Source organism: Poecilia formosa, unplaced genomic scaffold (genome assembly GCF_000485575.1).
Source record: "Poecilia formosa unplaced genomic scaffold, Poecilia_formosa-5.1.2 Scaffold292, whole genome shotgun sequence".
NCBI classification, from domain to species: Eukaryota; Metazoa; Chordata; class Actinopteri; order Cyprinodontiformes; family Poeciliidae; genus Poecilia; species Poecilia formosa.
In genome coordinates this window covers 296,769-312,782 of record NW_006800231.1, presented here as the reverse complement: position 1 = coordinate 312,782, position 16,014 = coordinate 296,769, and the positions used below count along the sequence as shown (strand labels likewise).

At 40.7% G+C, this 16,014-nt stretch overlaps 1 protein-coding gene across 2 annotated transcripts in view; it reads left to right on the top strand.

Annotated features, from left to right (window-relative positions):
- The window catches only part of chst11 (carbohydrate (chondroitin 4) sulfotransferase 11), a 79,003-nt gene extending 67,235 nt beyond the window's left edge, over nucleotides 1-11,768 (top strand). For both annotated transcript variants that reach the window (XM_016681758.1, XM_007572015.2), the window contains exons 3-4: nucleotides 8,948-9,177; nucleotides 10,058-11,768. In XM_016681758.1, coding sequence (XP_016537244.1) covers nucleotides 8,948-9,177; nucleotides 10,058-10,682 — 855 coding nt within the window. In that variant the 3' untranslated portion in view covers nucleotides 10,683-11,768. The remainder of the gene's footprint in view (nucleotides 1-8,947; nucleotides 9,178-10,057) is intronic.
- The last annotated feature ends 4,246 nt before the right edge of the window (nucleotides 11,769-16,014 follow it).

Here is a 16,014-nt window from a genome sequence, read left to right as displayed (position 1 = left end):
CCCTTGTTAACTTTCTCCAGATTGTTTAGATATTTTTAAGATATAACCCTCATAGTATGGTGCTTTGCACGATTTCGACAACTACAAATAGTAGCAATAATGATAACTACAAAGATATCACGTAATCTTAAGGTAGGAAAAGATGAGGGAATGGAAGCTATGGGAACACACAAAGTATGACTTGAGACTTGGTCACCATCCAACAAGTTTTGAAATGATGACAGGAAGTCAAATAATGAGGACAGAGATACAAGCTGGTGTGTTTCTCAGTTCAGGTTTGCTGCCTTTGCTCTTAGCCTCTGGCATCTCGCTTTCTCCTTATGCAACATCAGCACACAAATCAAGATTCAGTAGACGCTTTGCTTTCATATTTCTACTTTTGCTGAGTTCTGGGTCAACAGGCAAGGCAGAAAAATAGTTTGGTTACTTTATGATTGAGCTGCATCAACATCAGCTGGAAAGAATGTGCAAAAGATTCAGTGAAAAAGGGAGAGGATGGATGGATGGATGGATGGATGGATGGATGGATGGATGGATGGATGGATGGATGGATGGATGGATGGATGGATGGATGGATCACATAGGAAATAAGTGCATAAATGTTTCTGTTATCAGGTGCATTTCAATAAATTAGAATATCATAAAAATTTTATTTTTCAAGCAATTCAGGTAAAAAAAAAAAAAAAAGATTGTAGAAAATGGTTTTGTCCCGACTTGAAGTGCATTTCACTTAGAATTTAAGATTGTAGACTCTGGAAGCAGAGTGTGGGGAAAATCTCAGCTTTACCATGAAGGAGGCTCCATCAGAACCAGAACCTGGCCCGGCAGCAGCCTGTTCACCCCGATGCCTCAGCAGAGTGATGTGCTAGAGATGCTGAAGTGCTGCACAGGACAGACTTTTCTGCAGACCTCCTTCATGTCATAAAATTCCCATAGTTGGTTCTGTTTTATTTGTCATTTTCTGACAAACTGCATTTTGGGTTTTCATTAACGATGAACTATAATCATCATCATCAACACAAAGAAACACTCGTTTCTGTTGCCACTCTGAGCCATGCATCTACACAGTGCAATATATGAGTGACTGAAATTTATTGAGCTTTGCTTTTTGCTGGGTCTTCTTGTTGAGCCCTTTACTTAATGCACTTTTACTCTGCTTGGCTTGGGAAATGCTTCTGCTTCTACTGAGGCTTTTCCTATGCTATGGTTTTGTGAAGCTGCATAAATAAGAAGCGGGGCTGTGCCCAAAGAGAACGTGTGTTTTCAGTCATTTCTCTGAATAAATAGAGCTAAGCAAACATTTCCTGCGAGGCGCTATGAGCAGCTAGCCGCCGAGTCTGGAGGCCTGCTCTCTCTCGTGTGGCCCCGCGTCTCATAAATGCCAGATTGGAAAGTTAATGTTCTGCCTGACCCGGTGGAAAGGATAAATTTGCCTCATAAACTGTTAGCATTGTTAAGGTTTTACAGCAGAGCCTCACCTTGTTGCCTTTTACGCAGTCTCGGGTGAGGTATTGCCCCGCTGAAGTCCAGGTGCGTGTTTGGAATGGTCGCTATACACTGGCGGCTTTATCCCAGCCGCTGGATGAATGTCTGCTCAGTATGGGAGGAAGAAAGGTCCTTGATGAACACTATCGATCTTTGTTGAGATAGATAGTGAGCACAGCTAATGCACCAGTGCGAGAGAGACGGAGCACTGTTTTGAGAGAGGAAACTAAATAAAAAGCCCATCTCTAACATTACCAATCTCCAAACTGAATGGAATACAAATTTAGCTGCAGCATTTTCCCCTCAGCCTCTCCACTCTGACTGTGAATACAAATCTGAGGCCTTCCTTTGTCTTTTTTAGTATCAGATAGACAGAGGAGTGGACTCCAGAAAAAAAACCAGAACAATCTGAACAATGAACAATCTAGCACAACCAATCAGGAAATATTTAAGGATTAAAACTGACTTTGGTTGGCCATCACTTTTCTACATAATTCTGCTCAATTCTCATCTCCCTTCAGTGCTCTGTCTGGGATTTCTCTCATTGAGCTCAATTTCTCCATTTGAATAATCAGTTTTAGTATTATAGTCTGGCTACTTGAGGTCGAAGTTTGACTGCATAAGAAGTGCATGATGCTGTTCACTCCATGTTGGCAACTCTTCCAAATACTGAGCAATTAAAGTTGGAGCAAGAGGAATATTTAAAGGGGTTGTATTGTGTATGCTTATTAAATAACTCAAAAGAAATTGTACTTTGTAATTGAACACCTTGAAATCGGGCCTCTGTCTCTTTAAAACCTCCACCTCTTTCTGTCATCAAGTTGCTCCTATGATGAACTCAGGAGATGTGAAGTTCCACCAGGTGTTTGCTAATTACTGCTGGCTAGTTTGAAGGATCCAAGTGGAGAAGTTGAGGATGGAGGGCTGCTCTGTGAGGCAGAGGGTTAGAAGCTGCAGCTCTGAGGAGGAGCTGCGCCTCGAAGGCGGTGTTAGCTCCACCCAAGCCTTTTACACAGCTGAATGGTTGCCATGGAGACTGAAGGATTTCTCAGACATGTATGAAAGAATCAAGGCAACACTTCAGGTTTGTTTTTGATGTGAAAATAACATTATGATGATGTTCAGCTCAGAAAAAAGTCAATTGTACATGATACTACCCCTTTAGAAAACAGAACATCAATTTATACATTACATAAAATATAATGCATATATATTTTATAGTTTTTCCACATGAAGTTAGCTGAAAAGCACTTTTGCACTGTTCTCTCAGGTGAATTCCCTCCTCTGCCAATGCGGGCAGCCAGAAAGGGCCCATTAGGTCACGATGTCGAAAAGTCTTCCTTTTGCTTTAGTGGTGTAATATTTCAGGAATAAGAAACTTCAACTTGGCTTTGTAGCTTAAAGGTGCATAGTTCTACCTCCCAAAAGAATCAGATTATAAATGATCTAATTATCTAAAGTAAAGCTGACTGGTTCACAAAAAGCCAAAGGGCCCAACCATTTGTCTGCTTTGATGAAGTTAATCTTACATTAGATGTACCCCAGTGAGCCGTCCATCCGCTGGAGTTATTGAAAACTATAGATTCAAACTCGCCCTGCCCGGCTTCTATCGTTCTGGAACCACTCCTTACCTCCCCTCTTTAATCTCTCTTCCTTTGCAACCATCAGCAGATGAGAAGGAAGCTTTTCATTACCACCCTCGGTCAGCGCTGATCCTCAGATCATATTTCAAACTCCGAGCTGCTCTCTCAGAGAATAATGCAGCGGTGGCAGGGGGATGAATGCTTGAGATATGGACGCATAGAATTCTGCATATCTCATCACTTTTGCTCACATTTCAACATGAGGTGAGGAGACGAGACGGTGGAGGTGGGCTGTGTGACTTCAGGTGACGAAGTGGAGACGTCCTGTTTGTGTTTTCAGTGATGGTCATGGAGGTGAGATCAGGTTTCCATGTGAACAGACTCATTCTCTGTCCTGGTCCTCCGTCTGAAATTCCCCAGGCAGAGAGAACCTGTCCAGAAGTATTCATACCCCTTCATTCACAAATTTTCATGCATTTTACTAGGATTTTTATGTGTGATTCATATTTTTTTATTCACCGGGTTTGAATTTTATACATTTTTTGGTAAAATAACTCAAACTCAGTCAGAACTGCACAGGAAGTAGCCAGGCCAACTAGGTCTCATAATGTACTGTGTTTTTTAAGGACGTCAGAGTAAAGGGGAGATGAAAAGAATTTTTCTTTAATTTCAAAATTGCACATTATATTTTATTGGTCTAATACATAAAATTCCACAAAAAATATGTTGATGTTTGTGTCTGAACAAGGTGAATACTTCTTCAGAGTACTATAGTGAAGAGTGAAGCAGGTTCGACACTCACAAAGTGTTATATCTAAATCAACATGCAGCTTCTGTATGCGGGGAAGCTGCTAATCTCAACCTCTGACCGGCTAGCCGCTCTCACAGTCACGCTTTAGCGCCCACTGCTGTCTGTTATTCAGCGCTGGCCGCCGCTCCATGCCACAAATGTGCCATCAAATTGCCGAATAATGCTTTCCGCCCCTCCATGGGAAACAGATTGACACGCCAGAGGTCATGACCTCCATCACGACTGTATCGACACATCTCTCCTCTCGTTTTGCTCCCCCTCCCCCCATCCTTTCATCTGAAGTGACCAGAGAATCGGCGCTACAAACAGGCAGAGAGAGCGACAACAGGATCCCACCCCACAGCTTCCCCCTCGTGTTAATTACAGCCTTGTGCTGCAGGATGGAGGGCTGCGTGCTCGCTGCCACATCTGTGTGAATAATAGCTTTATGCCTCCGAGTGAAAGAAAGGGGAGATTTTCATCACAACAAAGCCGCTATTTGGTGTGAGATTTAGCGCCATTGTGAGCCTTTGATGTGTTTCCGCTGACGTGAACAGCGAGGAGTGATGAGCGTCTGAACAGCGGCAAAGTGACAGAGGCGCTAAGCGAGGCCTTCCTCTCCATCCGTCACACTTTGTCACATTTCTCCTCTATTCCTGAAGCGGGACAAAAGGCTGGAGCGTTGGTGTTGGCGTGTAAAGGAGGGATTCTGTAGCTTTACATGTTTTCATGAAGAAAGTCTCATAAGGCCTGACATGAAATACAGTTTGATATTTGGGATAAAGAGAAGCCGAAAAGCTGCGTTTTATTATGGCTCAGGATCCTGGCATCGTTCCATACGCAGGAAATGTTATTATTACAGTATTATCCAGCTTTGGATATGTATGCAAAAAATATGAAGAATTGAAAAATAGTTGTCTTCTCAGATTATTCTGAGCCTTGTGTTTTTCATTCTCTCTTTCTTTTATCCTCTCTTTCTTTTGATCTCTTTTTCTTCCTGTTTCTCAGTGTTTCTCTATTTGTAGGTTAAATTTATGATTTTGTGCATAAAAGTCAGCCAACAACAGCAGACCTCAGGAGTTAAAAACGTTTATCATCTGTTCCGATTTCAGCCTCTGTTCCTGGGATAACACACTGAATGTTTCAGAAAACCAGTCCAACATATTTGACCAATCAGAAGTATTTCCTTTTCATATCCTGGTTAACTGGACCAGTGATACTTCTGCTTTGAACTTTGGACAGAACATTAATACCATTGCTCTGTGTTATTGCACTGCAAAAAAGTATTTCCTCCTAACTTTACTTTTTGTCACACTTGTTTCTGTCAGACTGATTTTAATGTGAGATAGGAGATAACGCAAGAAATTACAAAAAGTACTTTTCAAGCAATTTTTGTCACTTATGAGGAAAAAATCAACCATACAAACTTAGCCTTTTGAAAAAAAGTAATTTCTCCTTAAATCTTATAATTGAATGTGGGACCTATGCCTTAAAAAAAAACTTTATTCAAGCATCTGCGTTAACTGAGTCTCATCACTGTGGCGTCTGGTTTTCTGCCTGAATTCAGCCAAATATTTGCTTTTAAAGGATCTTCAGGGTTTTTTTTAATTAAAATCAAGTTTTAATTTATAAATGACCCCCTTTAAAAACTTTAGTTAGGACTTTTCCAAACATTTGGAGATGAAAATATTGGTGTGCTTTGACTCTGCGTATTACTCTGTATTACTTTGTCCTATAGTATAATTAATAAGTTAATCTGTGTCACATATTTCACCATAATGCATACTTCTGTTTACCAATTTGACATTAATTATTTTAATTTCGAATTAAGACAATCAATTTCCTCTACACTCCAAAGTGCAGCAGTTGAATCTGCTGGTCAGTAACACCTCAGCTTTAAACAGTGAGAATCATCTGTTATTCAGAGACTATGAGAAGAATTATAATGAGCTGCCAGTTGCACCAAAATATTGATGTATTATCAGTCAATCTGTTGCATTCATGCATATTTTGACTAGAAATATAATTAATAATGTGAAATACTTCATCAGAACATGATGTGATTTGTATTTTTTTTAGCCTGACAATATTCTTACCTGGGTGTGGTTTGTGAAATTTGTCCAAAAAATGTAATCAAAATTAATTCATGATTCATGAAAGGAGACAGCGTTTGGACAGCTTTCCCTCTTTATAAATGATATCAACAGCTATACATTTTACATTGCCTGAGTTATTTTTGATGTTAAAACCATCTTACAAGTGGCATCCAGGGTCTTCCTTATTTCCACTCTTGGGGTTAGAGACAATCAGCACCAAGGAAAATGAAAGCTGCACCTGGATTGGCTGCATTGCAGATGCTAACCATAGTGTTTAGCATTGTGTCTGGGTGTCCATGACTTGAAGCAACCTGCAGGGTTCCCTTAGATAGAAACTTTTGAAACTATTTGAATAGTTAATGGAGCACGCTGTACTATAACTATTGTAAATTGCATGTATGATTGAATCTAAATGATTTATTTGTAAAGTGCCTTGAGATGAGACTTGAACTGAATTAATTTTCCAGCAATAATTTGGAGTTAAATTCTGAGGAAAAGCACACATAGGTTAACTCTGAGGATATACAGAGGTCAAATTTTGACCTCTGTCCCAGACGTCCAATAGTGAAAGCCAACCATGAAGTGTAACTTATCCCAGTGTTGTTCAGTGACATGTGATTTAGTATAATGTGTTTGACTAATTCCTTCACGGCTTCTGAAGCGTAGCCGTTCCATATTTAGAACTGGACCAAAACCATCCAATAAACACATCAGAAAAGGATTTTCCCCCAAACTATTCACATCACAAACTTCCCTCCTAAATATGTATTTATAGCCATTGTCCACAGTGCCAGGTGGATTATGTCATAAGCTACCGTTTAGCCCTGGTAGATGTTATCGCTGAAAGGCCACACTTGTTTGGAAGGGCATGCAGCAGAAGATATGCAGGTCATGGTATAATCGTTTTAAATTCTGTATGGAAAACAGGACCTGCCCTGGAGGGGAACGGTGACCTGTAGGCAGAGAGAGGCAGGAGGAAACGCTGTGGATGCAGAACCCTCAGCCTGGCCTCTGTCTGCTTATTCCTCTGCATCTGCATCCGCCAACTCCCACCATCCCACACTCTATTACAGCCTTCACTGTGAATATGAAATGTGTCTCCAGTAGATGACAGGTGGCTGGATCTATGTATACTGAATACTTAATATGGGCTTGATTCACTAATATCAATATTCCCATCATAGGCATGAGTTAATATGGGGGGAATACAATCAATAAAGAAATGAGAGGAATAAAGGAAAAGATTAATCATGTCCATCTGTCTGGCTGTTCAGCCACCTTTCCTTCTTCATCTTCCATTTCCTTTTTTCTCTAACTTCATTAACTTTAGAGCTTTAATGGCTCTGTAAGTGACAGTAAATGGTCCTCTGTGTGCTTCAGAAGGGTGCTTCGTCTTTTGTTTGGCGAAAATTCTTGAAAAGTAGATATAAACTAATACACCAGTCCAGACAGAAAGGTCTGTGGAGCAGGTTTCTGACAGAGCAACTTGATCACAACAATATTGTCTTCTAGTGTCCAATCAGATCATCTTTTTAAGCAAAACTGAATCCCCAGTGGGCCAAGAGAAGCAGCTTTGCCTCCAGCTGGAACCTTTGTAGGGAAAAAAGATTATGATTAATTGCATTACTATTTTTAACGCAATAAAATCTGTGTAATTAATTAATCAAAATTAACTTTTTAAAGTCCCAGTCCAAAGGGTTTCTGCCACGTCAGACACTTTGAGGACATTTCCAGGCACATTATTTTGATGTGCCTGGAAATTAAAGTGTAGTGACAGAAAACCCATACAGAATTAAAAAAGATTCTACCTTGGATTGTACAGAAGACTGTCCAACACGACGCCCTTTATGAGACAGAATAAACACAGTCAGAAAAAATGTATTATTTTCTTAATGGACTTATAAATACGTCCAGTCCGACAAAAGCTCCAGCAGAAGTTAGCCTAAAACATAAATTAGCATAACTTTCACTTTAGCATAGCTTCTATTGTGGCTTTTATTTTTGTGTAGTGGCTTTTGCATTTTGTTGACCCTACTGGGCCACTGTAGATTCAGGTTCAAAACAACTATAATAAATGGGAGTCTAATCTAAAATCTTTTTTTCTACACAAATGAAAAGTGATCTGCACTAACAGGTGCCATCTTCTACAATAAGTATGGAAAATGGATGGGTGGAAGAACTTGAAAAAGAGCCTGAATTACAGGGAAGGAGGCGAGCCTTTTTAATAATAAAAAAAGAGCTAGATCAGGCATGCTAGCAATGAAATCCTAGAGATTTTTCCCGCAATACCCAACATGCAGCACACTAAGAGTTTATTGCTAAACTAGAGCTAAGGACGCATAAGTTAGGAAGGCTAGCCTCCAAAGCTAAGAACCATCCACTTATATTGTTTTGTGCTTTCATGAGTTTTCACATCACTGAGCTGAGCTGAGCTGCTGACCATCAGTGCCTAGAGAGCCTTAAGGGTTTTTACTGTGCCTGTTATATAATATTATCTTTATTTCCTGACAAGCAGTTTTTGTTTGCTGATATCAAATTCCAGATCAATACTTCATTAAAGTTCATAAAATCAGAGGCCGTGTGTATGACGAACACCTCGGTGTCTTTAAAGTGCAGTAAAGTGACACATTATCCTTTATCACATGACACATCACTGTCATGATCTACTTCAGTACTGTGACTGTGTCCCCAGCTAAATAACATTTCGGATAAAGCAGTGTTTCTTCTACACAGATTATTTGTCGCAGACAGGAAAACAGTTGATAAAGTCTTTCTTTTTATGTCAATATGTAGGATAAAAAAAGACACTCTTTGCTGGAGAATTCAGATTTGTAAGAACAAAACTGGGACTGAGACTGGGACATTCCTACTATATGCTTTTAAGATTTGTTCCCTGGTGTATAACACTTTTAAAGGGTTTCTATCATTTTACTACTCTGGATTAAATGCATATCTCTCTTTTGCTCTCTTCTGTTTCTCCATAAATGGTCCAGTTGGACCCATCAGGAGCTGCTGTCCTCCACCAGGCCAGGAGGGACAAGGTGGTGGAGTCCTGCAGAGTTAACAGCGCTTTCAGTCGAAAGCGGAGAGTTCTGACACCCGGGGACCTTAAACACCTCGTGGTGGACGAAGACCATGAGCTCATCTACTGTTATGTCCCCAAGGTGGCCTGCACCAACTGGAAACGTGTGATGATGGTGCTCACAGGCCGGGGCAAGTACAGGTGAGTGTCACATTTTTATGACTCTGGGGTTCAGGCATTGTGTTGTAAGAATGTAGGATTCACCACATGTGGAACCTAAAGGTCACAGTCTAATTTGGTGACAGTGATGTGAGCCTCAAAAGGTTTGCCACACCTGTTTTTGGCTTATGTTTTCATTTGTTCTCAGCTAATTCAAAATTCCAGAGATTTTGAACTCTGACTGAGTCTCTCAAGGACTTTCCCAGAATTCCCCAGAAGCTCCTCCTGAGTTATTTTGACTGTGTGCTTTGGGTCAATGTTGCATTGAAAAATCAATTTTCTCCTTAATCCTAGGTCCCAAGCACTCCTGAGCAGGAGTCATTTATGAAACACTGCTGTCGTCTCACCATCATCCTTTACAGTTAATTATTGTTAGCCAGATGGAGAGCAGTGTCTGTTGTTAGTCTAAAAAGATCCATACTGGCTGAGGCCTTTTACTCTCTGATTGCTCAGGTTGGACAGCCTGGTGGTTCCAAACGTCTCCCATCTGCATGTAACAGAGACCACGGTGCTTTGTGGGATGTTCAATGCTGCAGAAGCTTTTTTGTATTATTTGCCTGCTTTGTGCTTTCACACAATCTGGCCTCTGAAGTTTACACACAGCTCTCTTAACATCATTGCTTGATTTTTGCTCTAAGCACTGTCCATTCTGAGACGTTAAGGATAAAAATGTCCATTCAACTGAATTACTACAGGTGGACAAAAGGTTCTTGTGGAAATCAGATGCATCTGAGATTATTTTGAAGCAGTGTCTGTATTTTTTTATGTTTAAATGATTACATTTGTTCAGTTGTCTATTGCTTGTTCAAATGTGGCGGGTTCAGTAATTCCGTCTCATTGTCCATGTGTCTTTCCTGTACAGTGACCCAATGGAAATCCCCTCCAATCAGGCCCATGTCCCTTCCAATCTGAAGACGCTGAATCAGTACAGCATTGCTGAGATCAACCATCGCCTCAAGAACTACTTCAAGTTCCTCTTTGTCCGTGAGCCCTTTGAGAGGCTGGTCTCAGCTTACCGTAACAAGTTCACCCTGAAGTACAACTCGTCCTTCCATAAGCGCTTTGGCACCCGGATCATCAGACGCTACCGCAAGAATGCCACCCAGGACGCCCTGATCAATGGCGCTGATGTCAAATTCAAAGAGTTTATCGAGTACCTAGTGGATCCAGCCACACAGCGCGATGGCCCACTCAACGAGCACTGGCAGACAGTTTACCAGCTTTGTCACCCATGTCACATCCACTATGACATGGTGGGCAAGTACGAGACCCTTGAAGAGGATGCAAACTACATACTGCGGCTAGTGGGTGTTGGTGACTCCCTGCGCTTCCCAAGCTACGCCAAGTCCACTCGTACCACAGACGCCATGACCGCTCAGTTCTTCAGCAATATCAGTTCTCAACAGCAGGTCCAACTCTACCAACTTTATAAGATGGACTTCCTCATGTTCAACTACTCCATACCCAGCTACTTGAAGCTGGACTAAATGACAGCAGAGCTGGTACTCTGACAATGGCTGCCTTGTTTGCAGAATGGCAAAAATAAAAGAAGAGTGAAGTGCAAATTTTGGAAGAAAACTTGATTTTTAAAAACTGTCGTCGTGCTTTGTTGGTGTTGTGTCTGCAAATGGATATTTAACGAGTCCTGAGAGGTTAGAGGAAAGTGTGCTTGTGTGAGCATAAGCTGAAGGATGTTCAGTCAGCAGAGCCAGAGCGCTGACTGGAAGCGGGCTTGAAGGACCTAACACCTACAAAAACTGAAATGTCTGGGTGAAGCGGGTCTTCAAGAAGAACTTATCTTCAGAAGATGAACTTAATCGAGGGATTCTTCTGATTATGTTCTCTACATCAGAGGCTGCCTCACATTCTGCAGAGCAAACAGCACCCTAACACACTGACTCCAATGCATTGTGAGAGCTAAGCTCATCCTTCTCCCCTGTTATCTAAGAAACTCCGTCAAATTGTAAAGCAGTTCTTGTCCTGTGCTGCCCTGTCAGCATGGTGAGTTACCTATGAACCATTTCATTAGATTCATGTCAAAGGAAAATTGGCTTATCACATCCTAAAGGGTGCCTTATAATATACGGCTCCTTACTTTACAACCATGAACTCACCGGCAGTAACTACAGTGGTGTAGCCTTCAGTCAAGTGTTTTACCAAAGCCAGTTTTATCTTCAGTTTTGGATGCTGGCAGAACAGATCATCCAATCTTTCGACTTGAAGACATCAACGCATCAATGACGTTTGAAAGTTCTTTACAGATTGATCAGACCGGCCAACCGGCAAGGATGCATTAAAGAACGGGATGCATGAATGTGATTGGGTGTACCTTAAAGAAAAGAGACAGTCAATGAGGTTTTCAGGAGTGACAGTCACTGGATCACATAGCCACCATGCCCCTCATAGGGGCCCAGTGGACGGAAGCAGGCACACACCCAACCAGGCTACCAGCCAAACACGTCTTTAAGTAAATTAAGATTACCCTTTTGTCGTCTTTCTTATGTTTTGTTTTGTTTCTGTTTATCTTATGAAACATTGCTGCAAGCAGCAATAATAAAAACATATTTAATTGACTTTGTTGTCTGATTTCAGAGTGATTTAAGGTGCGTTTGAACCACTGAAACCTTTTCTTTACCCACACAGCAAGTAGCACAGCTGGCTGTGTGTGCAGTCTCCAGGTATTTAAAGTGATGTAGAATGAGGTTTCAGTGCTTTGTTTACAAAGACTGACAAGAACATCCATTGACCCAGCTGGAAGATAACAAGGCAGAGAAGAAGTTCTGGATGTCGTTGGATTTAACTTACCTAAATTTGTAAGATTGTGAGAAGCTCAAGAGAGTAGGTCTGAAAAGGAAGGGCAGAAAATTTGGTCAGAAGCCATCCTCAGTGATAAAAATATTCTCAGCTGATAAAAAATATTATCTTATGAATCTGCATTTGTGGGTTCATTAGCTTTCTCCCATAGTCCAAACATCACTCTTAGGTATAGTGGGAGTGTATGGTTGTCTGTTCTGTGATGGACTTGCAATCTGTTCAAGGATCAGTTAAGACTCTACAAACACCAGCAGGTATAGAAAAAGGATGGATGGTCCTTTTCCTTTCAGTTTGCTTCAGACTTATCTAATTCTTCTCTACATTTCCTTCAGAATGGTTTATAATATATGAGCTCTTGACTTTGTCCTTCGGTACTCGGGACAGTCAGGAATGTTTTGGTTGCTGTCATTTGATGCAACCAAATTTTGAAGTGAGAGCCAAGCTTTTTCTCTATCTCCACTCTTTCACTCCCATCAGACATATCTCACTCCCTTTAAGGAGTCTAACATTTTTCCTTGGGTGGCTCAATGGTAAAGTGAGGTTGCTGTCTTTATGGCATGTCACTAGACTTGTCACTACTGTATGCTTCTGCCAGCGATCAGGACGGTCTGAAAATGCTGAAGATTTCAGGATGAGTGAACGCTGTTTAGGGGACATTATTCACCCTAAACCATCCGAAGGAAGGCTTTGGGCTCACTGAGTCGCACACCACCATGTCTCCCTTCAAGGTCCTCTCAAAGTTGCCAGCCTTTCTCAGCAACAGTAAACTGACACCACCCTTCAATTATTTTATAAATAGTCATAATTTACCTTTTTGTTTAAATAATGCCTAAATAAAACAAGTGATAATACAGGTGAAGCTCCTCAGAGGTCTTTCTGAAGCTGTGTGAACATGTGTGCCTGCTGCAGCCTGCAGTTCAACGGGACCGCAGCTCTTTTTCTTTGGTGCTTTGCTCCCAGTCAGACATCTGGCTCTGATTGAAGAGAGGAGCTACTGCTCTGGCCTGTAGCCGTAGCCTTCATCCTCCACACATAATGACTGTATTCCAAGCATGATTCAGGAGGACAGAAATATAAATGCTCCCTTTGCACATTAGCTCTCCTGCTGATTTTTAATGCCACACTAGATCTTACTCAGCAGTTCAGCAAAGCATCTGAGGCTCAATTTAAACAGCTTATTTAGCCTCTTACATGGAAAATGAACAATACACAAAGGACCTCTTAGCTTGCAAACAAGCTATTACAGAAACCTCTCTTTCCCTTCACTCTGTGTTTTTCCTCTTGTGTCCACCCCAGCATCATGTATTTAAAAAAAAAAGCTAAAACACTAAAAGTGAAGTGTGGTCATGTCCAGTTTGTCTGAATGCTCACAGGAAGTCAACCACACAGAGCCTTTGCTTTGCCTCTAGCAGAGACAAAAACAAATGGCCAGATTTGGGTATTTTTGTTCATATTCTGAACTGGACAGCCTGCCTGACTCCAGCCCCGGCATCTCGCAGTGCAGGAGTATTTATATTCAAAACTGCAGCTATATTTTTACTTGTTTTTCAGCAATGTCTACAATTAGACTGAGCTGCATGTTTGCTGTTTGCCAAAGGAAGCAGAAAATGTCCGAGCTGGAGTGTTTTTCCCTTGTTAGCGAACACAATAAAATGTTTTGTTCATAATTTTGCCACATTTTGTAAGTAGTGCCTATATAATCACTTTGTTTACTTTCCCAGTGTTTCCAGAGGTGTGCTAACTGGACATTACTTTAATGACAAATTTATTTTCCACTCTGGACACATTGAGAATTCAATATATGTAATGCTTCTTTTGTTACCATTTTTACAACTTTTATTTTTAAGTTGTGTTCAGGCCTGTGGCTCATGATAAGTATTTATTGTTTTGTTTTTTTTAACTCAAGAAATATGTAGAGGATGTTACAGATTGTGGTGGATCTTTAACATAAAGGACATGTGGATCAAAGTAGAACAGATGGTTATTTTGCATATTTTATTAAATCAATTCAGTTTGTTTATACAGTCAAAAGTCACAAGAAATGTCATCTTGACACACTTTACATTGACTCCAATTGTTCAATTTTGCCACCAGGTGGCATATCACATAAGAAACATGACTAAAGTACTTCACTAAAATACATTGAAAATGTCAATGTCTAAGTATTTTTTAAAGAACTCTGACATATTAGCGTATAATTTTTCCCCCCCATCTTTTAGCATTTCCAATCTCTTAATAACTTTGAATGTTTGTCATATACTACCTCAAAAATTAATATTTTCTCTTCTTGTCTGATTTCAAATATTTTCCACAAACGACGCACCGGCACAACCACAGAAGAAGAATCATCAAAGTAGAGAGCAGAAAGCAGAAGATCAGCCACAGGAGAGTTCAGATGCTGCCAGTCTGTGTTGCTTTACAGAGAATAAGGGCTGCTATGGGGTGAGAGCTGCAGCCAGATGAGTTATTTTTCATGTTTGTGAACAAACCAATGATTTCACAATTTTATTTATTGTGCTACATATGGCTGGTTTGTGCTGTAAACTAAGATGAAGCTTTCTTAAGGATTTTGTGCTCATAACTATAAATCTCTACAGCTAGAGGTCAAGTTCTAGCTTCTAAATTGTGTTATAAATTCATTTTTATAACTTTGAAGACTGCCAGTTGATTTTTTTAATATAGATTTTAGTTTTTTCTCTGCAATAATTACCAACACAAACCATCTCACAAATCTCTTTCAAAACTCCTGCTCTTTCTGAAATTCCACCTTCAGGAAGTCGTCACAACATGGCTCCTCTACTAACCCTTTAACAAGGTTTTTACCAGCTTTGCGCTGAGAAGTAGCTCCCATAATGAGCTCAGCAGGTATCCAGTTCCACCAGGTGTTTGCTAATTGCTGCTGGCTAGTCTGAAGGAGCGGAGTGGGACTGAGGGCTGCACTGTGAGGCACAATTGTGGACACTGCAACTCTGAGCAAGATCTGCGCCTCAAAGCCAACGTTTTGCACAGCTGAATGGTTGCCATGGAGATTAAAGAATTTCTCAAAAATGCATGAAATAATCAAGGCAACACTCCAGGTATGATTTTAATGAAGGAATAACATTCTGACATGTTATAAAGCTAAAAAGAGTCGATTTTACCCAATACTGTACCTTTAAATTTACAGCAATCCCTCCTGAAGCATCATGTAGCTGCAGGGGACAAATGATTGCATTTGGATGGTAACTTTGCAGCAATCCATTAAACTGAATATGCATGTGGTGAGTGTGGAGAACAGTAACTTTGCTTCAACAGGAGTAAACCTCCAGCAGACCCCTGCCTCAGTGTGAGCAGCAGTATGACTGGACGAGCTGACACGAAAAAAAAAAAAAAAAGCGTCAATGATCCATGAATACATCCTGTTACACAACGAGTTAGTGACAGCAGAAGGCTAAACAGATGAGCTTTTAGGACAGGTTTTCTAATCAGTGAAGAGTTCCCTATTATTTCTACTGCTTATGTAGACTTACACATGAAGAGCTTCTTCATTTAATGCTACGTTGTTGCTACAGGTTTTTGCTTTGTAATCAGTAAAACTCCTGCTCTTTCCAAACAAAGCTGCAGTCAGAGCTGCAGCTGCTCTGTTTGTTTCCCAGCCCACGTCTCCATCTGTGCTTCTTCAGCTCCCAGCATCCTCATCGCACCAACCATCCTCTGCTGCACACCATGTTTTCTCTAAAACGGGCAAAGTTGACAGAGGTGACACCCACCGAATGGCATGAAAAAGATGAACGGAAGAAAGAGGAATAAACATTCCCATTCATAGATTAGCAACATATGGAAGATGCTGACGCTGTGTGTCTCATAGTGACACGATAAATAGAAACAACACAAACTAAAACAAATTTGTGGGCATTTTTTCCACAATAAAAGTCCAACACAATTATCATTTGAGAGGGAATCCAAGCAAAAATAATTTTACGGGAGAGTTGAAAAATCACAACACAAAGAAAAATAAAGAAACAA